Source organism: Sitodiplosis mosellana, unplaced genomic scaffold (assembly GCF_009176505.1).
Source record: "Sitodiplosis mosellana isolate CC-2019 unplaced genomic scaffold, AAFC_SMos_1.0 Smas_scaffold_6226, whole genome shotgun sequence".
NCBI lineage: Eukaryota > Metazoa > Arthropoda > Insecta > Diptera > Cecidomyiidae > Sitodiplosis > Sitodiplosis mosellana.
Window position 1 is genome coordinate 12,913,896 of NW_022601467.1, and position 25,397 is coordinate 12,939,292.

Genomic DNA, 25,397 nt, shown 5'->3' on the forward strand with positions numbered 1-25,397 from the left:
ATCTAACTATCACCCATTCGGCCCGAAGAATGTCATTAATTTTTTCGTATGTTTTTTTTCTCTTTATTTTTGTCGGTGTTTCAACAGAAGTTCCTGAAAAAGAATCCCCAAATACATTGGATAGCGAAGTGATGCTTCGAAGAACACAAAGCTTTGAAAATGATGAAAAGTAAGTGTGGCGCTCCCAATAGTTTGCTATGCTATTTAGAATAAAAGTATGCTGTTTTGATGATAATGGTGATGATTATGATGTTCTATTTGTCTTAAGCAAATCGTAGAAAGAAAACAAAAAACCCAAAGTGATATAGCACAATACGACAATCTATTTATGCTTCCAATTTGATTCCATGATTTTATTTTATTTTTTCAAGAAAAAAACAAAAATTCTCTCTTCTTTAAGCGTCTCTCTTTGTCTGTCTCTCTATTCAAATTACTTAAACGCAAATTGATTATTCCATTTTGTTTTTGTTTATTTTATTTTTTTTCACTGTTTTCTTTCCTCTCTTTTCGAAAATACTTCTATTTGCTGGTGAACACAAATCTCGATACTAAATACAGATCTATATAATCATTTTCACCACTAAAGAGCACACTATATCGATTTACCCCGTCGTTATTCCAATCATGTGTGTCTTCCCAGTTTCGAGCCATTTTTTTTTTTTCAAATAAAAAATTACTGAATAATTTCTTACTAGCTTCAGTACCCACTGCGTTTTTCCAATGCAACCACTTCCAACTTGTGCCAATTGCCTAAAACCCTTGCGATTCTACTTCTCTCATTCTCGCTCGCTCTCTCCCTCCTGCCAGATCAAAGACCATAAATAATCCATCCTCTTCTTCTCTTGCCAAAAATAATAATCTGCATCAAGTGTGTGTGTGTGCATGTAATACTTAATGGAAATGTAATCATCAATGACCATATCGATTAACTTTCATTGACAAACAAAATGAATTTTGGATAAATCATAATCTTTAGCTTTTAAAATCACATTTTAATCAAAACAACAAATATTAATTCATATTTATTTATTTTTATTTCGTTGCATCCATGTGTTTCTTACAATTTTTTTTATCTTTTTTCGTTTTTTTTTTCTTTCATTTTTTTTTTCGTTCATTACGCTCTCGATTAATGATTGCGCTTGCACGTTCTGTTTTATCATTGTTCAACTCGATCAAAACAAAAATTTGTAATCTCAACACACATTCAATCAAAACACATAAAAATTACGATGAATCCGTAAAAACAAAATACATACACACAAAAAAAATCCCAAAAGATTTTATCAAAAGTACATAGAATTGCGTCGGCGGATAAACGCGAATTCTTATCCAGTTTCACCGGCTACATTAAATACTGGCATGTTTGGTGTAAATTCCACTTACACGATTGCACCAACCACATCAACAACAACTACGACAAATAATTTTACAGTACAAAGATCGGCCTCACTTAAAGATTACAAACCATTAAGGTACGAAAACTCACAATTTGGCAGACGAGTTACCAATTCATGCCAAACTTACTCATTTTATTTCAACTTTTTTTATTACCAATTATTTTTTATTATTATTTTCATTTTTTTTTTCTCTTATAAAGTTTTTCTTAAATAATTTTACTTAATTAATTTTTTTTGTATTTTAATTTTGTTTCGATTTAATTTGGTACATGGAATCAAAAAAGAAAAAAAAAATCAAAATTAGTGAATCGACTATATTTGAAAATTCCGTTATCGGATCAGGTGTACATTTGAATTAGGTGTTTTTTTGTATTTGAGTGAATTTGTACGGATTAATTTCTAGATCTATTAGGAAAACGATTACACTTTACAAGGTTTTAGGCTTTGATACAACAACCACAACAAAATTTCAGTTCGGGAAACAAAAAACACAATAATTTACATTGGGACATTTGAAATTAAAAAAAAAAACCTTCAAATCAAAATATTTGTATCGTGAACAGTGAAATTCTCCTAAAAATCCTGACTATTTAATATGCATGCTATTTTCCTTTTTTCCAAAAGTGAAATTACTCGATTTCATTAACTTTTAACTAGGCCTAACTTTTTGATTCTGACACAATTTTTTTTTTCTAAATCGGTTATGGAGATGCATTTCTATTTTAAAGAAGAAAAACAAAACATTTTGCTTGTGCTTTATTAGCTCAATAACTTTTTAGGCCATTTCTGTCTTACTGAAATGGTTCGGTTTGCTTATTTTCTAACCCAATTTATGCTTTGAAAAATAAATCGGTTTATCTGAAATAAAATTCTAACTTGATCAGGCTAGCAGTTAACTCGATTCTTTCAAGCCAAAATATAATATTTAATGTAAATTTAGAGAAAATAAAGAATAGTCTTCTTTCATTTAAATTCCAATCGATTCATTGCGGAAACGCTCGCTTTTGCGAAACGCCATTCTGATGTACTGGGACCGGGTTCAACTAATATTTATAATATTCCTTACAGGATAAATTCATTGCCACCATCAGCTGTAGCTTCAACGGCTACGAATAACACGCTCACCACTAACACAACGACGACGACCGCAACGACACCGGTCGCACAACAACAACAAAGAAGGTATGTTGACATTGTCTTGACATTGTGTTGTGTTTAATTCTCAATTTTCAGCCATTACACGTATCACATCATCTCTGTTCACGATACCTGCTCGAAATTCCTCTATCAAAAACTTCAAGCAATACCAAAAACCAAAGCAAAACAACAACAAACAAGAATTAGTTCCACACTAAAGAGGAATCAAAAAAAAAAACGAACAGTTGGTTTCGTTCCAAAATAGAATGTTGAAGCAAATCTAGCATTTAATCCAAATATCATTCGTTTAGAGAGCTTTGTTTAGCCCGATTATTGCCAATGTTATTGACACTAATTCGCAAAATGTGACATGCGCATGTCAAATCCAAAATGCAAAACACACATTTTTTTTTATTCTTTCTTTTTTATCCCTTTAACATTGTACCGAGAAAAAAACAACAACAACAAACAAAAACATGGAATAAGTAGTGAACATTTCTTTATTCTTCATTCCATCAAAACGTTTTTTTCTTCTTCTCCATTTTCTCATTTAGCTCTGGCAAAATTGACGATAAAAATAGACCGAAATATGGTAGCGTGACCAATTTGTCGGTCAATCCGGAAATTTCAAATAAAATCAGTCAAGCGCGTTCGCTATTCGGTGGAAGTGCATTTTCATTGAATAAAGTAAACGATCGACCATTGACACCCTATCGACACGCGTCGAGCGCCACCGATTTAACGAACGACAATGCCAACGACAAACAAACCATTTCGAACGACAAAAATTCAAACAGTAGTAAAAATCCGGACAAAACCTCACCAAAACCGGTGATCAAGACTCCAATTAAATTCACTGACGAACTTCAGGTCATTACGCAAAATAATGAACCGGCCAAAAAAAGCACCTTCGGCCATATATTTAAAAATTTCTTCAAGTAATTACACCAATTAGTACCATTTTTTTATTGTTTCGCTTCTGGGTTTCATTTTCTTTATTATCCGTTTGTTTTGTCTGTAAATCTTTGCAGTTTCATTTTCTTTTTGAGTTTGTGTTCGTCTTTCGTTTTTAATTTCGTTTTCTTATTATTTCAAATAATTGCGTTTTTTTTTTCTCTCGATGATTTTCTGTTTTCATTTTGGATGCCAACAAACTGACTGATTGACATAATGATTGATTCACTTGATCGATTCTGATTGAGACATTATTTTAACCGCTTTATGATCGAATAATACTATTCACATGACAGTTTTTTTTCTGCTCCAGCCAGAGAATTCATTGCACAACAACTAATTACGAATCGATTCGTTTCGAGTTTAATTGGATGACCAAAATGTTTCGAATTTCGTTTATAAGTGTTTCTTTTAGTTGAAAATGATTATCATCGTTGAATGTTGATCGGTCAATTGAAATGCGACCCTAACCTGAATTCATTGAATTCCGCTTCCTGATTTCCTTTGTGGTGCTCAAGAGCTTTTTTTTCTTACTAATTACAAATTCATTTGGACATAATGAAATTTGTACCTTCAAACGAAGTGAATGAACATTCGCGGGGACGGATTTGGTGAAATCGAGAACCAAATGCCAACACACACACACACACTCAACACGCATATATACAAAACAACACTATACTCTGAGTGCATGCCCAATAAACAAAAATCATTTTAAATTGTGGTGCTGACGACAAATATCCATCCGACCAACATCGAATTTGTCACACACACACACACACAAACATATTTTTCACCTTATTTCGTTTACCTAATTCCCACTAATTTCCTAATCAAACTGACTCCCCTTTGTCGTGCTTTCATTGATAAGTTTCCATTAAATTTGAATCGCCCAAAATTAAAACTGCACAACAATTAATTCGATCGAATTGGTTTGGTCCAATTCTTTTCTTTCTCTTTCTGTCGTTTCGATTTTATGAAACGTATTTAGATCATTTGTACCGCCGGCTCGCGATGAGGAGAGCGAAACGCAACGCAAAGCCCATGCTAAACGTGTTCGTGAAACCAGACGATCGACACAAGGTGTTACATTAGAAGAGATCAAAAGTGCCGAAGAATTAGTTAAGAAAAAGAATTTGAACAATAATAATAATAGCAGTAGCAACAACAACAATAACAATGTAAGTACCACTGGTTTAGTCATATAGCAACACTAGATTATCTTCATGTCGAAAAGCAAAATCACAATGCGCGCACAAACATGAAAAGGAACACACACACACACATACGTACACATGAAAAGAAAAAATGAATGAAAAGAAGAGGAAGAAGAAGAAAATGGTTGATTCATTTGTATGGATTTCCGCATTATTGAAATAAATGAAAAGATGTCAATTTGTTATTTCAATAAACCGCAGAACGTATCGAATGTTGAAAGCGAAAAAAGAATTCTTTTGATTCGTTTTTCGTGTGCGTGTTGTTTGTTTCCCATTTCAATGGGCATTTCATTAATACATTTTCATCATCAAACAAAGCTCAAACAACAAATAAGAGAAAAAAAAGCAACAACAACAACAACACTTTTTCGCTCTTTTCATCGCGTGATGACTAACTTCCGAACGTGTGCATTTGCGTTTTTTTTTTTCGATCGCGTTTTTTATTGTGTTTGTTAATTCACAACAAAAACTGACCGCACTAGATTTTAGATCTACCAAATTAGAATAGTTTTGACCAGTCGAAATGATTTCTGATTCGTTGTTTTTTTTTGGTCACGAGACTGCATAATTCATTTTTTATAGTTTTTTTTTCTTTTTCTTGGACACGAACATCATTCTTCTTTTTTTTTCGTACTAATGAAACATTTTGAAACTAATACAAATACTGAAACCATGTGTACAGAATGGAAATGCAACGACACCAAGTGTGACAGCGAGCGAAACAACAGCGACAAGCGCTGCAATAAAAACCACGGAAGATGATGAGATTGTTACGTCTGTCACGTTAGTGCTGCCAAACAGTCGTACAGCATTAAACTCATCGACAACAACAACAGTAACAATGAATGTGCCTGCTGTGATGTCTGCACCCCCATCATCATCATCATCATCATCATCATCATCATCGTCATCGTCATCCACATCAACTTCGACAATAACACCAACAGCAACAGCAATTGCAAACAAAAAGACTGAACTGTCGGATATGCTAACGATGAAAGTGTGTCCGACAAAACTAAACACAGCTGATAGTAGCAGCAATCAAACGTTTACCAAATTATCAACGACGGATTCAATGCAATCGGACCACAAGGATTGTATGTACGGATTGGGCATTACGGACGACGATAAAAATGGTAAGGCAGCGATTCAAAAGCGATCACTGCTTGACATCGATAATGCGAGCTCGTTATCGTTAGCCGATAAATTACGTAACGAAGCCAATAAGTATTCCTCCGATGAGAACGCTGGACGTGAGCATTTCGGAACAAACAAAGATGCCTTAAACCTAGCCACAAACAATGAACAACAGCAACAATCGATTGTTGACAAGAAGACTGGATCGTTGCCAACGACACCCACATCACCGCCAACATCCGCATTGTATCAGCCAAGCGTTGTGACCAGCTCCATTGGCAATGCCACAACCACAATCAATAGCCACACGAATGAGCGTCGACCATCGTGGCGACTCAAATTAGACGCCGGATGCAAGGTAACATTTTCACACACACACACACACACACAAACACAAACAAAAACAATTTCAAACGCGATTTACAATCTCCGCGACCAATCACTTCTTCTCACCGATTTCGCTCCGAAAACGCGTTCAGTTTCTGTTGACACACATTAAAAATAACTAGCAAAAAAACAATGCGGTTTTCGAACTGAACGCAGCCAAGATTGATTCAACTCTTTTTTTTAATGTACAAACAAAATTTATTTTTCGAATTTAATCCATTTTCCAAAATTTGCTGAATTTCGTTAAACGAAACACCACATTTGTCTATATTTAATCTTTAGATAGAGCTGGTGTGCAAGCACCGTGAGCACATTGTTTATTGCCAATTAACCAACAACAACAACAACAAAAAAATCAAACCGATTCGGCGACAAATATGGCCGACCACAAATTTACCACACAATTAATACCGCAAAAACAAAAAGCCTGGGCTTTCTTTTAATGCGAACATCGCATGCCGAGTGAAAACACTAATGGACTTTACTACATTTTTATTTTTATTTTTTTTCAATCATTCCTAAACCGCATCAAAGAGTCAAAATCAATCATTTTCCCCACTTTAAACCGAATTTGTATTGATACCATTTACCGAACACACATACTAATTCAACCATACATTCCTCCTGTAACAGTTTAAATTGGAAGATGCCACTTTGCCAGCCACCAGCACCAATTCAATTGTTGATAACAACAATTTGATGGGACAAAGACGAACAAGTGAGTATTTTCTCTTTCATACGCATTTCACATGTACAATCTGCCTTTTTGTGTAATTTAATGAATGAAACAAAACAAAATTGTCGATGATCGACATCATTTTTCAACGAAACCTCGTTCATATTTTCATTTCCGCATTATCCATGATGTAAATGTTGTCATAGTTGGAATTAATTACATTGCTGTGCATATAAGTCATAATTAGCGAATGGTATCAATTCCGAATGGTATTAAATAGCAAAGAGCGTGAATTGAACATGAGCCAAATGACTTTCCACTTTTCTTTTTCGCTTTTTTTTCTCTGACTTCATTCCTCTTCTTTCTCTATCTCTCTGTCAACCATTTTTTTTCTCTTGCTTATTCTTTGTAATTTCATTCATTAATTTAAATATCCATTTGAGATACCATCTTGTCTAGAGAAATTGGGTTAAAGTCTACTAAAATTTTTGCAGAGAAATTCAATCTCATTTGATTATTTTGTTGATCTGTATCTAATGTTGCATATATTTGATCTGTAACACAGATTTGACAACCACCAACACCGTATCGCGTCCATTATCAGCTCCGGTTGTATCGTCATCGACCATCGTCGACAATACGAGCGATCGAAGCAAGGAAACTCCCATCATCAGCACCGATGTGACTGTGTCCCTAAAAAAGAACCGAAGTGGAGAAGATAAAGGTAAATTTCGTTGTTTTCAATCAATTTTAAATTTGCAGGGCAAAGAATATGGGTCGCTTATTTAACATCTAATTTGTGTTTATTTCGTGTGCAGAAAATGAAAAAGAGAACGATAGTCGTGGTGGGCAAGCAACGCAAGCAATTATTCAGCGAAGACGACGACCAAAGAGACGTTCAACCGGCGTATGCAATGTTGGCGCCGAGGTAATGAAACAAAATTGATCCATTTTTTTCTGCTATTTCATGCATTCATTGGTTTTGTGTGTGTGTTTTTTTTCTCGTTCACAAAAAATAAAACAGGACGCCGATAACGAGCGACAAGACTCGCCTGTTGATGGTGATGAGGTAATTGAACTGATTTATAAATAAAATGTATAATAATAAAATCGACGAGTCGAAACGTGAGACGAATATGTCATTGCTCGTGACCTCCTGACCATTCGTCACAAGTGCAGTGAGCGAGCGGTGTGTATTACTATAATATAAGGAGCGCGTGTGCGCGCGCGGGCACGAGGCGTGATCGAAACGGATAATGTTATTGATACACGCGAGCATGTCTCGCATATGACAATCAATCAATCTAAATTTAACATGAGATGTCATTATTATGTATGATTTGAGCATGCAATTCAGTTGCAGTCGGAACGAAAATAGCCATTGAAAAACAGAGAGATCGAATGCAAACCGATAATGACATTTCGCATCGTCCTTTATTGTTATGTGGCGGCGAAAAAAAAAGATGACTTAATACTTGAAACACGAGAACGAATCAGTCGATGGCGATGGCAGCAGCATCAATGTTGCCCGTTCTGTTTGCCAATCAGCAAGCGTTCGAAATGAGATGTGATCTGCGTCGAATGCTGTCTAATTACTTCAAGTGAAATGTCACATTTCCGAAAGGAAAACGAAAGTGGCACATAACAATGATTTATTTTTGTCAAATGAAATCAAGGTTTTGTTCGAAGATTGAAATGTAAACGAAATGAAAAAAAAACGAATCGGTCGATATTTTTTTTCCTTGCTACCGACCCGAACGGACGCGGCCAAATGAGTTGGCAAAATCCGACATTTAATTCGATGTTTTCGGTATTTTTTGTCTATTTTTTTCGCGTTTCTTTTTTTTTCGCGTTATCGTTTGCCATTGCGATCCATTTTAATTTCGATCTTGAACGTTATTTGAAATGAGTAAAAGTGTGTAGCCACTACTTCGATGCAACGAAGAAATAGGAAAAAAAACACACAGAGAGAATTACACGCTTCTAATAATGTGCACGAGATGTTTAAATGGGGATTAAAAAATCATGAATTATAAATGTCATATGACGCATGAGAATAAATACACACACCACACCGTTCATTACCACGTCGACACACGACAAATGCTGCGTAAGCAGCGTAAGAAAAAAAAATTGACAATTTTTACGCCGTCCAAACACGAAATTAATCTAATTGCGATTCAAGCAAAAGTGACGACGCCAAAGTACACACTTTCGGCGCACGTTCATGAAAAATCGATGAGAATTCAAAAAATTAAAATAAAATGCAAGGCAAGAAAATCAAACATCGTTCGTCGAATCGAAGATGGATTTTGCTTAAATTCACTTAAATGTTAAAACTCGTCATGTTTATTTGTTGATATGTATAAATTAAGTTCTCCCAATTGCAGATCAACAAATCGCATTACAACTCGTCGAAAACATGCACAATATTTGTTTACGTGTTTTTTTTCTTCTTGAAAGAGAGCTAAAGGTGATCTCTCGAAAGTAAAAATTCGCGAAATCTGATGAAACGTGCCAAGGGCAAAATAGACAAAACGTTTACAAAATGGAAGGAAAAAAAAGTCGATACATTAAATCGAGATATTTTGCCGAAAGATCGATATCCATCGATACAAAATGACCATATGGCTTCCGTGCTACGTTGATGTGCGGTGGTCTATTTATAATTGAGCGAATTTCCAGTGCAAACACTGCTAATAAACACGGATTAATGTCTATTTTCTCCTCTTTTTCTTCTATTTCTTCGCGCAAAAATACTAGAGAAATATTATAGCATTTACGATACTTAAGTCCAATTGATGTGCGAGCACAGTCAGTTTCGTACCAGCCAAACGAATCAATCAGCACAACAATTATCATTCCGACGCTGTTTGCTTTCTATGTCGACAAATGAGTACATCACGTCAAACATACAATAAAAAAAAACAAAACGAAAACGAAAACGAGATGAAAATGAACTGTCGACTCAGACAGATTTTTTGCTTGCTAAAACAGCAACTGTAGCAGCAGAAGCAGAAAAAAATATGACAAAAATGTCACGTGTGAATTTCAGGTCGATTTGATCGGTGTCGTTTGCATGGAGCAAAGCGAAATCCTTTGAAATCGATGACGCACATGAAATCAACACGCCACATGAGATCGGTGTAGCTAGGTGATGTGCAAGCGTTGGTGTAAATTCATTGAGTGCTCGTGAGTTGTGGATTCATTTCGCATGATTGTTCATAGTCGTCGTCGTCGTTGTCGTCTTCGTCGTTGCCAAGAAAAGTCTGAGGAAACGACGTTTCATCGGCGTAATCTACGATCAATGCGGCCGTTGCGCAGAAGATCTATAGACAAAAATCATGAATAAACGCGCGTATTGCATACGATTTAATTGATTCGAACTCGCACCAGAAACACACGAAAAAAACAACAACGGCAGCACGATTTTTGTATTCTGTTTTCTTTTTGGGTGTGTTGCGGTTGCTGTTTTTTTCTCTGATCGCCATCATTCGGCCGATGCAATTTTGTTGCTGACAATGACTGCCATCATTCCATATGTTTGAGATCGTGTCTGATTCTATATATAAGATGATTTATTCAACGGTGCGACGCGCTTTGGTGCATAATGTACAATACACACGGCGGTGTGATTGGCACACACATGACAACAACCGCGCCACACCGTACGCAAGAATACGCGGAAATGAATGAGGATGTGGTGCTCTGACATTTTGATGGCGCGTAGTCAAGCTTTCAGCTCAGGTCTTCTCAATGCTGACCCGTACGCACGAGCAGCTCAGTGAACCGAAGAAAACAACAGAAAATCGCTGCTATTTCATCGTCTTCCATTCGAGAATATTTTCACGTATCACGTCGATCCATGCTGAAAAGTTTTGCCGAAATCTGATTCATAAATCGCTTAGCATGAATAAGCGCGCATTCAAACACGAACTTCGGCTGTTATAACATTGACAACATTATTTATAATTGCTACGCTGTCATCATCAAAACATTTTTCACACAGTCATCCAACCGAAATTCATTGAACGCATGAACCAAATCGCAATTCGGAATAAATAAATTTTTTCACTGTCTATTTGCTCAACAGACAGACTCGAATTGATCGCGCGAGAGAAAAAAGTCGTGCAACCAATTCGCTCAACTACGTATTTGGTAACAAATTATTAAGCTCATATTTTTCGTCTCGTTCGCTACATAATTATTATCTTTTTAAGGAGCGCTTTACGCTTTGAGCTGATCTCTCGTATACAAACAAAACCAAAAACAAATTGAGTCAAGAAAAAAAAACTAGCGAATATCAATTGATTCATATTTTTCGCGTACAAATTGGTCAGAGACTAAATGTAGCTACACATCCCTGACTGAATATAATTGCGTCGTGCAAGTGCAATTTGTTTGCTTGTTCAATTTGTAATTCATAACTGAGGAGAGCCAATTGCGATGGCAAACACAATTTTTAGACAAAGACGCGCGTATTTTGCTATCGCCCAAAACTCTCAGACACAGCAAAGCCAAATGGCAAAGGATTCTCGGACGACGCAAGGAGAAGAACAGAGAGAGAGAGAGAGAGAGAGAGAGAGAGAGAGAGAGAGCAAGCGATTGTTGTATTTTTATTTCAAGGAAAACAACAGCATTACAATGTCTGTTCACGTCAATTTCTGTTCGTTGCTCTGCTATTCTGGTTGTTGCTTTCATTCTATTTCATTTTCTTTGTTGTGTTGCGGTCCATGCGCGAGCAATTTTCTAATTGTTTTTTGATTTTTAATAATGACCACCTGGCTTTCCAACTATTTTTAGCGTGCCGAACACACTTTACCCGTGTATATCTATTTGGTGGGATTTTTCTTCTTCTTCTTCTTTTCAATGTGTGCTTTTTTTCTCAATTCTTCATCGGTTCTTTATGCGGCTGTATTTTCTGAATCGGCAATTTCAAAAAGGAAAAAGAAGAAGCATGAAAAACAGTGCGATATTGCGACACACAGGCAGAGCCGCCGCACAAAATGCTCATTCGTAGTTACCGAAAGCACTCACAAACTGTGTGTGTTTGTGTGTATATCATAGTCATAGACAAATCTATCATTATTTTTAGAAATCTTTTTCTCGTTCATTTCGGTTGTTTCTTTTGCGCTTCGTGTGGTTTTTCTTCCTTTTTCTTCGTTTTCTGCTAGTTTCTCTCGTTCTCTTAAACTATTGGCTACGGTAAATTCTGTTACATTTTTTGAGACTTTGTGCTCATCGCGTTTACACACTCGTTTGAGAAATTAAAATATGAATCGATAGCGCTGTGATTTTATTTCTTCTTCTACGACTTGTTGTGATGTTGGGCTGCTGCATGCTCGCACAAATTCTCTATTCGTAGCACGGGCGGCAATTGCGCGCGATGCACAAAGCGAATTATTTGCCAATACAAACATTCGAAGCATCCATTTGCGCATTTCGCAATGGCAGAGAGAATTAGTCAAACGTCTGAACAAACATGACCGGTGTGTGTGTGTGTGTGTGTGTGTGTGTTCGTTGATTTTTCCATTATTTCACAATTCAACGCCAATGCCCTTTTTTTATATCTCTCTTCGGCTTTTGTTGGTGCCGCTGCTCTTTCTCTGTGCCTCTGCTAGGAATGCACGTTCAAAAGATTGTTCATACTGCACATCTTCTGTTTATTTTTTTTCTTAATTCTGTGCCTTGTGTCCGCACACAATTCCTGTTCCACGAAATAAAATAAATCATCTTTTGTCTTCTTGGATTCGTTTCACGTCTCAATGCCATGACACATTCGAAAAGCGTTCATGTTTTTCACGCCACTGCATGAAAAATTATCGCCCAAAATGTGCTGACTGCACAAGCATTCCGCGCCACACACAACGGAAAACTATGATAAAAAATAATAATCTAAATTTAGTTTTATCATTTTGTGGCGGTTAATGTTTTCTCTTTTTTTTGTTATTTAATTTCCATCTCATTCGCTCGCTATCGCTCTCTTTCACATACACACACACACACACACACTCTCGCTCTCGCTGTCTCGGGTATCTCTTGTGCTTTACCTTTAAGTGTTCGCGCTGCTGTTTTCGCTGCCCATTTGTGCTCTCGCGCATTCATCGCATTTCGGACACATTTCCCCCCAGTCTCTCCCAGTTATTCATCGCGCTAAGACATTGTGTGCGCTCTCGCACTTATACAAACGAGACAAATAAGTCACTGACACACAAAGATCGTTTCCTTCCTTCTATGTAAATCTTCTTCTTTTTTTTGTATATACAAATCGACATACCGGTATGATTTCAGTCGTTTTACGTCTTTCGTTGCGTTTGCACTGATGTGCTGATTTCATTCATTCAAATGAACACCACTCACTTGATGTGATTTGCATTGTTATTTCGCGCGAGTACATAAATTAATTTGAAATTTTTAATTGAATCGTGCGTGTGTGTGTGTGTAGGAATCGTCTTCCTTCAGAAGGGAAACATCTTGAGGATAAAAGCAAAACAAGAGAAATTCTTGAGATAACATACAAGAAAGCTAAATAGAAAAAAAAGACGAAAAAAAAGACGTTATTTCGAACCACGCGAATAGTTGAAGAATTTTTTTTTGTGTGTGAATCATGTCGTTTCGATCGCGTTCGCGAACTGTACAGCCAGTGGTGCAGCGTCGATCGTTGTCTGGCTCACGATTGCCCAACAATTTGTCATCATACACAAGCAATCGGCCGTTGAGCTCAGCCTATCCATCGTCAACATCATATGCAACATCGAATTATATTAGCCCATACACAAGTGTTACATCTCGTGACAGTATTTACAGTTCGATTCCATCCACGCGCAACAGTTACTACAACGGCAGTAGTAGCAGTTCACGGAGGGATTCATACAATGGCAGCAGTACAATTTATAAAAATCCATACACATCCGATCGTTACATTAGCCCGTATACATCGTATGATAATGGTATAACGACCGCTGGTCTTAGTATAAAATCGTCTGCATATGGCAGCACGAATGGTTACACCACAAATGGTTACGGCAGCAGTAGCAGCAGTGCCAGCACTAAAAATCCATACACACCGCTGAATCGGCATTCGGCAAAGATTCTATCCGCATCGAACACCAGCCTCAATTCGTATGCATCGAAACCGTCCACTGCCAATGCCGTGTCAAATACAAATCTCGGCCGAAGCCAATCGTTTCGCGATCAAACGTCTGAACGAAAAAGCCGTAATAACTTACGAAGAAATAGCTCATTAAAATCAGAACGTTCTCTCAGTGTATCGTCGGAAAAAAGCGAAGGCTACGAAGTACGACACACTATCATATATAGTTTATACATATACAAACACCTTTTTTTATTTTATGATCAAAATTAACTTGAAACAATTATAAACACTCACTAAACTAGAGATGTAAACGATGTTTTTGATTTGTTTTTTTTTTCTGCGCTTTTTTGATTGTTTTATACTTATATGTGATGATTGGATGTGCTTTGTTTTTTTTATTTTTGTTCTCTTTCGATTTGTTATTTAGAGTGGCAGCGAAAAAACGTCAACAAGATCACGCCTTGGCTCGAGCAGTTCAATCACATCGGAACAGAGTCCCGTTGCCGATAACTCGGAAAATGGCGGCGAAGCCATCGATTACAAGGCACTGTATGAAGCAGCTAGGTAAGTTGTTGGTTTTCACTTTGGTTGCAAATAGTTGTGGTAATTGCGCCTACGAATGCATTGACACTAATATTCATTTTAGATCCGATAACGATAAACTTAAAAATCAATTGAAAAAGAAAGATGACGATCTGATGAATGCAAGAGCAGCAATCGATAGATTCACAAATGCAGTAAGTGTATACTGTCTTTTCTGTCTTTAATCCTATAATTTCCAAAATTCAATTTTATTTTATTTTTTTCGATTATTCGACACCCATTCAATTGTTTTTTTTTTCTTCTCCAAAAACCAAAATAGACAACGAAGAACACGTTATCTGAGTTGGAAAAGCGAGAGAAACGCGCCATGGAACGCAAAATCTCCGAAATGGAGGAGGAGCTCAAGGTGAATATCATTCAAACTAAATATGCATACGATAAATCCCATAAAAATCCACCATTCTTTTAAGTTGGTCGTTGCTCCAGTACAGCAACGATCATTACTTAAAAAACAAATCCAAATTCCTGTTCCCCACCCAAAAGAAGAAGAAGAAGAAAAACACATCCCCTCAATGTTCGCATCTACTTTTCTTTACATCATATCTTATTTTTAATTTCTTTAGTTTTTGTTCGTTTTAGTTGTGTCATTTATGTTGATTATCTGTTTTTCTTTGACAAAAAAAAAATTACACAAAAATAGCCGAAGCAACAATCACATACACACCACAAAGCGATGCATCGTTCGCCTCAATATCAAAATCACACACGACACTATACAAATTGTGTGCCGATTTGTGTGAGACATAATTTGTGCTTGATTTCAATAAATCATAAACGTGGTGTTTTTCTCGTTTCGTTTGTTTCAACCGATGCGTTGTTCTGTTCGTTGTTGAGTTCATTTTCTTTTTCATTTGAATTTGCCCCTGTTTGTTTTTGTTCAAGCAACTGCAATGTTTTTTTTTTCTATGTTTCTATGATGGAAACACACAATGTTTTCAATGTTCATTTTTTGTTTTGATGCTGGACAAAATAGAAATACTACGGATACCGATTTGAACATTATCCGATTCAAGCCCGTTCCAATTGCGATTTTCTTTCAAATCGTTTTTTTCATTCATTTCATTTGACACACAGACAACATTCTCTCATTCAATGTTCATGTTCTTGATTATTCGTTCACACACCGTCATTTCGATATTTTCACGGAAGAGGAAAAATGTCACATTTTTCCACACCCTTTTTTTGTCATATACACCCGATTAAGCGTGTTTCATGTTCAGTGACGGAAAATGCCAAAGTTGTTGGTGTTGTTTTCATCAACACTTCCGTCTTTGATCGATGAACTAACGGTAAATCGACCATAACTAACACACTCATTCAATCATTCTCTCTCTCTCTCTCTCACACACACACACACACCAATTTTATACACACATTCAAAAATAAACACACAAAACGTACACATTTACCAATTAATTTTTGATCTATTTTATTTGAAAAAAAAAATTCAACTACAAATTTCAACCGAACATGAAAAATCTTTTTAACTAAATACATGTATTTTACACCTTTATCACTATCGTTTTGTAGCAACTACAAAAATTCAAATCTGAGAATGAGCGTCTACGTGCCGAGAATCGCGCTCTCACTCGTGTCGTTTCAAAGTTAACACTTTCGGCCCAAAATCAACTCCATAATAAAAAATAAAGCAAAAAAAATAAATAAACGAAAATTATTCGAAACCAAAAAAACACACACACACGAATCAATTTGATCCGATCGAGACAATCATCAAATCAAATCGATCCGAACGTAAAATAAATCAACTACATACAAATCAGTGCATTACGAGAATTGGAAAGAAGAAAAAACCTTTATATATCAAAATGAAACGCACACATTTAAGCATCAAATATACGCTACAGAGCATCAACATACAACAGTTATACCATTAGCCAAAAACAAAAAATTAAAACCGATCGAGAAAAAAAAATTGAAACAATAATCTCCATTAAACGAGAACGATGAATAATCTAATTGACAACAACAACAACAATAAAAAAAAAGAAAAAACCAAATTTAAACCGAAAATCAAAAAGAAAAACCAATCTCAGACAAATCGCGAATCAACGCCTCCCCCCCAAAAAAAACAAACACACAAAAAAATCGATACAAAAAAAATTGCTTCATTGATGGATGAATTATTCACTCTATGTGTTAATAAACGTTGAAACTTTGCGGTAGGATGACTTATTATCGAATGTAATCATGTTGAACAACTCAGTAATCTTTTGTATTGTGTGTTTTATATTGTTCTTTGTTTGTTTTGTTGTTTGGTTCGAGCCATTTAAACCGATAAATTAAAAAAAAAGACTGTTGAACGCATATATTACTCATATAATTAAAAACCGAATCTCTTTTTTTTTCTCTCACTCTCTCTCCTCTATCTGTATATGTCTAATCATTTCCGTTGTTTTTTTATGCGAGTTTCGTTGGCTTTTCGCGAATAATATAATCCGTGTGTTGGATCTTTTGGTTTTATATTACCAGTTGATTTGAGTTGTGACAATTTGCATTGGCACTAAAACTACCTTTTTAACTGCGACGATGACAATGGCATCCACCAGTACTCTAACACATGATGCCCGAAAACATTCACAAAATACTGTTTTGTTTTTCGTTAAAATTTGATGATAGAATATATATGCTTAACCGGCTTCGACCACTGGTTTTTGGTTGACAGTGTGCCTTCTGATGGCCGTATTCCGTTTTTTTTTGTACATACAGGCTGCAATCGTCTCAATGATCTAGATTTTACTTCTCTTTTCAATGTGTATAAATAACAATCAAGAAGCGTGGCAAATGTTTAATCAAAATTTTAGAGTTGCATCAAAAGATAATGTTGTAAAGTAATGTTGGAGTTAGTGTAATATTGTGTAAACATGTCATTTGATTTTTTTTTATCATCATATACTCATCAAAATCAATTGAAACATCCTTTTTTTTGCTGTGTTAACATTTTCACTTTAAGTTAACCATTCATCCATCAACATGTTGTGTTCATGCTCAGTGTTGAAATGCACAATATACGGGTGCATTTGTGTGCGTTTTTTGTACGGCCGGTTTGGGATTGACCGGTTTTGGGTTTTTGTTGACCAAAACGGAATGTTTATTGAAATATTTTGTTTATGGTTTCGTTTCGAAATGCATGTGCGCACGCTTCATTACCATTAACATTGGCTTTTGTTGAAGTTTCGCATTTGTTTGTTGAACCGGCTGCTACAATGTTGGTCTATGATTTCAATTTGCCATTTATTGTATTCAGCTTAAATGCCTAAATACCCCTTTTTTATACCATTTGTACAATTTTGTTTTTTCTCATTAAAAACGATAATAAGCTGACAGAGTTTTTTTTTCCAATGAATAACAACACTTTTTTTCAAGTGTAAATTTATAATCAATTCAATTTATTCTTATCTGTTCGTTTTTTTCTTTCTTTCCTTTTATTTATCATTCATCATCATCATCATCATCATCATCAGCAACTCGATGTGTTGAAAACGGAAAATCAGCGGCTGCGAGACGAGAATGGAGCATTAATCCGTGTTATAAGCAAACTAAGCAAATAGGAAAGCAAGTGTCGAGAAAGAGTTCTTTGTTTTCTTTTTCTTGGGAATATAGGGACTTTTTTGCTTCTAAGACAACGGTCAATTCATTCAAAAAAAAAACATCAAACGAAATCTTGATCTTTTTATATAGTACATTCAATGCAATATAAAATAAAACACCACACATAATCATTTATCTCTTTATTTTAAATGCGTAGACAACAAACACGATTGACAGAAGTTAAAAAAAACACATACACACACAAAATAACATCAAAATAAATAATTAGGAGACCATTTATTCCACATTGAAACATTGATATAATTTATTCATTTGTTCGTTCTCACTGGATTGAATTTTGTACATCCAACCACATACAATGCGTGAAATGAAATGAAATAGTTCTTATGATTTTGTTCAGTCATCCATGGGTTTAATTTAAAATTCCTATCGAGCATATTTTGTAGATGTTTTCTTCTTTTGTACTGAATGATTACCACATATTTTCACACTAATTGTCTCTTTTCATGTAAAAAAAAAAGTAGTAGAAGAAATGATCTGAAGTAGCTAGCCCTATGTGTTTGGTTTTGAAACAATATATAGAAGGAAAAATCGATTCTCATCGAATATATGCCTAACGCGCATTTGTTTCTGTTCAGCAAATTTACCGTTTAGCAAGATTTTTAACATTTTATTGCAACAACTTTTCATTTGTTTTTTTTAGTAGGATTTAATTATCAGGCGAGTGCGCTGTGTGGCTCTTTTTTTCATTTAGTACACAATCATGCGAGCATAGGGCGCACTCATATGAAAATATTGAAGAAAAAAAGATTTAATGAGGGAAAAAAAATACAAAAACAATAACAATCAAATGAAATAATTTTATGGATTTACAATTTAGTTAGACAAATTTTTAAACAAACGATTAAATAAAATGAAGATTTAAAAATACGAAAAAAAATTATCACTTACAACAACAACAAACAGCTACAATTTTAGCAATTAATATTTTTCTAATTCATTGATAAATAAAAAACAAAATGCAACAATAATTTATTTTTCAAAGCAAAAGAAAAAAAAATGGAAAAAAAAATGAATGGACGAGAGACCGTTAACGCATTCGTCCCATTTCATAATTCGTATTTAAGTTCACAAATTCACATCTTTTTCTACCTGAGTAAGTGAAACGCATAGGAAAAAAAAGCATAAAATAAAATTCACAAAAAACTGAACATTATTTAAAGAAGAAGAAAAGAAATCACACACACACACACACTCACTCTTACTCTTCATAATTGGTTTTTATGACCAGAACATTGAAAGAAAATATTACAAACCAAAGCTGTTTTTCATTTTTAAAAAAATTACTAGTGACTAAAATGATGTGACGGTTGCGCGATAAAATATTCAACAATTTTTACATTTTACACGCTCAACGACATCATGTTTTTTTGATATGAATTACAAATTTTGCAAAGTAAATCTGTATTTTATAGAATTTATTTATGGTATCGCGCTAAATCCCGTGAACAAACACATTGGGCGTGTCGAACGAATTTTTTTTGTTTGTTCAGTAGATAAAAAAAAACAACAACAATAATATTAAAAATCACGGATGTTTACGAACAAAATACTTAAACGAAAATATGCGTATTTTAGTAGAAGCAGCCGAAGAAGAAAAAACTTCATTTTCGAGACTTTTCTCGTCGAGATTTCAATCTCATAGGTTTTGTTTCCAATCGAGATTCTCCTGTTCGACGTTGACTTTATTTCTTTTTTTTGATACAGTATCCTCTTTCATCATTGTTATTTATATGGAAATTATTTTATTTAAGTGAGAAACACTCATCTATAAGCGAATAAGAAAGAGAATGGATTTCATGTTGTTTTTTTCTTCTGTCTTTCTCAAAGCAAGCAACATAGAAGGATTTCAGAATTTTCCTAGTTAGTTTCGTCTGTTCTTTTTAATTTTTGATTTAGATGCCAAACGTACCAAAGAACTCATGCGGTACGGCTTTCGAACAAATATGTTTGTGTTTAAAAAATACGAGAAGAATGTTTTTAAAATGCAAAATTGCTTTATTTATTTAGGAAATAAAAATGAATGAACGAACGATTTGTTGATGGGCATCGCCCAAATCCCCAAATGGAATTTTTGATGCAAGATCATCAAGTCCTCAAGTTGATACTCATATCGTTTCAACAAGACACTCGATGCGAATTCTTGCTAAAGAAAAAAATTGGTTTGACTTGTTAGTGACCGGACGATATACATTTTCGTTTTCCCATTCAAATTGGAAATTCAATTCCAACATTTCGAAGAAAAATAAACACACATACAACATGATTTAAACTATGTTTTTAAGTTAAGTGAAATTATTCAAATGTGGCAGCAGCAAGCGACAAAACGATTTCAAATTTAAACGGTTTGCTTGCATTATTTGTTTTCTTTTTTTCTCTGAAACAATGTTTCTATGTACTACAATTGTGTATTTCATTTATAAACAAACAAACAAAATTACTATTGTCATTATTATTTTGCTCTTTTGCATTATGTAGAACAATAAAAAATGCTGTGTACAAATCAATTCATTTTATTCATTTTTACTGGATGCGATGATATATTTGGAGCAAACTTTCCGAGCTGAAATGGGTTAGTACACGATGTAGCTATTCGAACTTTTGAATATCGGAACGTTTTTCTATAGCAATTATATCGATTACGCAAATTTCAAAAATATTTGTTTCTTCGGTTGTTCCATTTTTATGCGCGTGTTTCTTTTACTATATATATATATCCTAGGATGGATGGATGGATTGATTGAATGACTTCATAAATATCAAAGATGGCTAAAGTGGCATATTAATGACCAGAGAAACATTTTTGGTGTAGATTGATTAAAAACCTCAATAAAACTCAATTTTGATTACTCTTTAATCTACACTATCTCGACCTTCGAAAAGTGATCTGAACTCGACGTCATTCCCAGATTATTTGGGAGAAGCATATAACTGGCGAAATCTTTTTACAAAAATGAATACATAGCCCGGAGAAACTTTACTCAAGCTTTTGATCTTTTATCAGACATCATTGACACCTGTTCCCAAGCAAGAATTCACACTCAATCTAACCCATCAAAAAGGCATTAGCCGTAACCGCGCGTTTAAATGCAAATCACTTTGTGTTCCTGGTAAGAGATAGAAGGCGGATGTAGTTTTTGCAGTGTTTTAGACCATTTTTGCTTGCGACACTTGCCTGTTATTTCTTACCAGAAACACATAAGTGATTCACATATGAACGGTTTCGGCTAGTGCCATTTTTCTCAACGTCACAAATGTTTCAAATATTGAAGTGTTTAATGAACTTTCTCCTAGTTTCATTCATCTTGCATTGACCCAATGAATCTATTCTTTGTATCAAACTGAAATATATGGATCACAAATATTTAGCGCCAGCATATTTGCTTAGATCCAATAAAACACATGTTTTTGTATTGTCTCTTTCGAAAGAGAAAAAAAAAGTGTATCATCGCGTGGAATATAAAAACCGTCGATGATTTACAAGATGCTTTTTATCTCAGCTACATTTCTTTCTTATCTGTTAGATTTCCGCAAAAATTCAAGTGTAATCGGATTCACAGTGTGTGATTGTCTTCAAGCATATCGCGTGTAACCATCGAATTAGCTGTTAATTCTTCTTCATTTTACAGCATTCCACATCAATTTTAGACCAATTTTCGAATATTCTAAACCAATTTGCCCATATTCCGAGTAAAAAAAAGTGATTCATTCCAAAAATGAAGACAAAATCACTGGTGAGACAAATGATTTATATTAAACTAAATCCAAATGCATTAAACACTCTTCAAAACTTAGATTCCTCTAGCATATTTGCTTGTGTCATTGGTCGCGAATGTGAATGCTGTGTGCAATTTATGTGGCTCAAGTTCGGGTGTGAAATGTCTTACATCCAATACATTTCAATTCTGTTCAAGTGGTAAATTGTAGTTAAATTCTTCAAATTGATTAACAGAGGTTGGTTGCACATAAATTTTTTTATATAAATTTCAAATATCAAATAAATTAATCCGATATTTTTCATGCGTTGTGTTATTCTAACTCATTTGCCAGCTATTTATCGCTGGAATGAGATTTTCGTTTTGTTCATTTACCGTTATTTCTCAACAATTCTGCCACTGTGTCACTACATAGTATATATATAGTCCATAAGAAATGTGCAGAGACGAAAATGTTCGCCATTTAGTTTTACATTGCCAATACATTAGTTATAGAGATTTTTGTTTTGTTTATTTTTTGTCGTTTATAAACAAATCTGCCTATCTTTTTGCACATTGCCACTGTACGTAGTATATGTCCCTAAGAAATGTGTTGAGACAATGCAAAAAGATATGCAGATTTGTTTACAAACGACAAAAAATAAACAAAACAAAAATCTCCATAACTAATGTATTGGCAATGTAAAACTAAATGGCGAACATTTTCGTCTCTGCACATTTCTTATGGACTATATGACACAGTGGCAGACTTGTTTACAAATATCGGTAAATGAACTAACCAAAAATCTCATTCCTGCGATGAATAGCTGGCTGCCAATACAACAGCCGATGTCTCGTTTATGTACTGCAAATGCGTCAGAACAACACAACGCATGAAAAATATCGGATAAATTTATTTGATATTTGAAATTTATATAAATAAATTTATCTGCAACCAACCTCTGTTGATTAGCAAATCAAATGTGACATATTGTTTTTTGTATGTGCAAAAGGAATGTCAAGCGGTTCGACATACACATGTCCTACGAATACTGTATGCAGTGATACATCTGATATTTGTGCCAGCCCCTCGACAATTTCGGCCGATTGCCCGACATCATGTGGAACATGCAGCTCAGACAATCGCTTTGCTTGCATAAACTCAACTACGTATGCTCTGTGCTTTGGCAGTACAACACCGAGTACCAGCTACGAGGCTTCATGTCCAACGAGTCAATATTGTGACATTACCGCTACCGCTCCTTCATTCTGTAGCAGTGATTCAACCGTAATCCAAGTCGTCTTCAAAGTCTCTTCAAATTCTCATTTTGGAAAAATTCTTTTTTTTACTTATTAGAAAAGCTGTGACTCAACTAGCGCCACTTCAAGCACTGCATCAACAGCTTCAACGGCTTCAACCGCGTCGACAGCTTCAACTGCAAGCACGGTATGTATTGAATATGCATTTTAATGGAAATGATCCATCCAGCTCAGATTTTGTCTTAAAAGTTTTCAGATCTCATAATTGCCATTCAATCGATTTTTAAGATCATTTCCGTCGTATTACTGTTCATTTTATTGAGCCTCATGTTGTGTGTAGTTTTTTAAATTACTCTGAATCCAACAGTATTGAAATTTGTTCATTTTACGTCGGAAACTCCATTTGTGATATTTTAAGAGAAGAAAATGTGGATTTAACAAAAATCCATTTGAAATATGAATATATATTTTCGAATGATGCAATTGTATGATACTTTTACGAAGTCTTTTTTCTCTGTATTGACCGAATTTTCATCAATTTTTTCATTCAATCTTCAATTTTTCTTACCTTTTTTTCGAAACTTACAAACTGTTTCACTCTTCAAATACTTTTCAAAGATTTTCTCATATCATTTTCGTTAGGCTAGCACAGCTTCGACGGCTTCAACGGCTTCAACGGCCTCAACGGCCTCAACGGCCTCAACGGCTTCAACGGCCTCAACGGCTTCAACGGCCTCAACGGTTTCAACGGCCTCAACGGCCTCAACAGCTTCAACGGCCTCAACAGCTTCGACAGCTTCGACAGCTTCGACAGCCTCAACCGCGTTGACAGCTCCAACTGCAAGCACAGTATGTATCAAATATGCATTTCAATGGAAATTAACCATCTAGCTCGGACTTTGTATTTTATCTTAAAAGTTTGCAGATCTCATTACTGCCATTCGATCGATTCTCAAGACCATTTCCCTCTTATTAGTGTTCATTTTATTGTTGTTGTGTGTAGTTTTTTAAAATATTCAGAGTTTACACAGAATTTGTTTTGTTCATTTTACGTTGGAAACTTCATTTGTGATATTTAAAAGAAGAAAATGTAGAATTTTTTCAAGAGATCCATTTGTAATATGAATATATATTTTCAAATGATGCAATCATACGGTACTTTTATGAAGTCTTTTTTCTCTGAATTGAACAAATTTTCATCAATTTCAATCAAATCTTCGCTTTGAAACTATAAAATTCTCTCGAAATGCACTTCAAAGATATTCTCATATCATTTCCGGTAGGCTTCGACAGCATCAACAGCCTCAACAACAGCAGCTACTCCCGCCCCATCGAGCTATTGCTCAACGATCAATGCCCGAGATAAGTCTCGATATGCAGCACCATTTACAACAAATTGTTCACAGTAATTGCTAACTAAATATTTAGTTTATTTGAAACTAATTAATCCTACATGGTGACATGTTATTTTCAGGTATGTCTACTGCTTTATAAGGTCAGGAACCCTGTACGGTTCCTATTATAAATGCACTGGATCAACAATTTTCAACAATGTAACCGGTTACTGTGTCGCTTCGTCATCGTACAAGTGCCCAACTGGCCTTTGAAGCTTCCTGTTATTCCTATTAAACTCAAAATAAACTAATAAACGAACTTTCAGTAAAAAATCGACCAAACAATGTCATATTTTGTAACGTTAATGTTTGTTTAGCATTCAATATTATGGTTTGGCAATTTAAATCCGGCGCCAAAACGAAGCTTAACGAAAATAAACACACAATATTCAGTCTGAAACCAACTTCATGCCAATTCTAATACACACTGCAGCGAATGTAATTGTTGGCGGTAATTTTATTTAAGCTGCGATCAAATTCAGGAAGTAAATTTAAAAATCGAAATTGTTTATGGTTGCGAGTTTTTAATTGAAAACAAGAAATTGAAAATTTATTTTTAAAAAAATGTGTTCCATGCAAATGGTTCGCATTTTATTAGAATGAAAAATATGTACTGAAATAAATTTACAACCCTTGGTACAAGATTCAAATAGCATTTAAATTACAAGTTTAAAATCTATTTTACAAAACCAGAATTTAATGCGCGCCAATCATTCGTTTGACGAATGAATTGAATTTCAAACGAAGAAAAAAAAACAGATCGTTCAATTTGTTTTTCGTTCGTTCGTACGCTGTTGTTTGGTTTGATTAACGT

The 25,397-nt window shown here is 34.9% G+C and overlaps 2 protein-coding genes across 23 annotated transcripts in view; both read left to right on the top strand.

The window, feature by feature from the left end:
* The window catches only part of LOC129579489 (protein phosphatase 1 regulatory subunit 12A), a 31,749-nt gene extending 13,405 nt beyond the window's left edge, over nt 1–18,344 (top strand). Inside the window, exons 5-19 of one of the 21 annotated variants that reach the window (XM_055469599.1) lie at nt 88–169; nt 1,278–1,472; nt 2,466–2,579; nt 3,089–3,472; nt 4,480–4,669; nt 5,388–6,200; nt 6,863–6,947; nt 7,471–7,629; nt 7,724–7,833; nt 7,930–7,974; nt 14,429–14,565; nt 14,648–14,738; nt 14,864–14,950; nt 16,135–16,806; nt 18,087–18,344. In XM_055469599.1, the coding sequence (XP_055325574.1) occupies nt 88–169; nt 1,278–1,472; nt 2,466–2,579; nt 3,089–3,472; nt 4,480–4,669; nt 5,388–6,200; nt 6,863–6,947; nt 7,471–7,629; nt 7,724–7,833; nt 7,930–7,974; nt 14,429–14,565; nt 14,648–14,738; nt 14,864–14,950; nt 16,135–16,251 (2,609 nt within the window). In that variant the 3' untranslated portion in view covers nt 16,252–16,806; nt 18,087–18,344. Of the gene's footprint in view, nt 1–87; nt 170–1,277; nt 1,473–2,465; nt 2,580–3,088; nt 3,473–4,479; nt 4,670–5,387; nt 6,201–6,862; nt 6,948–7,470; nt 7,630–7,723; nt 7,834–7,929; nt 7,975–13,332; nt 14,203–14,428; nt 14,566–14,647; nt 14,739–14,863; nt 14,951–16,134; nt 16,807–18,086 lie in introns of those variants that run through there. The other 20 variants (XM_055469598.1, XM_055469602.1, XM_055469600.1 and 17 more) reach the window with 20 other exon arrangements.
* A 3,461-nt stretch (nt 18,345–21,805) lies between these two features.
* Nucleotides 21,806–25,346, top strand: LOC129578953 (spore coat protein SP96). 2 transcript variants are annotated; one of them, XM_055468358.1, is made up of 7 exons: nt 21,806–21,968; nt 22,030–22,150; nt 22,943–23,217; nt 23,287–23,376; nt 23,832–24,038; nt 24,473–24,594; nt 24,664–25,346. In XM_055468358.1, the coding sequence occupies exons 1-7, from the start codon at nt 21,951–21,953 to the stop codon at nt 24,794–24,796; spliced, it is 966 nt and encodes a 321-aa protein (XP_055324333.1). In that variant the 5' UTR covers nt 21,806–21,950; the 3' UTR covers nt 24,797–25,346. The 2 variants fall into 2 exon arrangements, with proteins under 2 accessions (XP_055324333.1, XP_055324334.1); XM_055468359.1 differs by lacking the exon at nt 21,806–21,968 and having other exon boundaries at nt 22,105–22,188.
* Nucleotides 25,347–25,397: the final 51 nt, after the last annotated feature.

What these genes read in the sequence shown, in the direction of transcription:
- LOC129578953 (XM_055468358.1), top strand. An exon ending in ATTTCAATTCTGTTCAAGTG is followed by an intron (nt 22,151 to 22,942) that starts GTAAATTGTAGT and finishes TATGTGCAAAAG; the next exon opens with GAATGTCAAGCGGTTCGACA. An exon ending in TCTGTAGCAGTGATTCAACC is followed by an intron (nt 23,218 to 23,286) that starts GTAATCCAAGTC and finishes TTTACTTATTAG; the next exon opens with AAAAGCTGTGACTCAACTAG.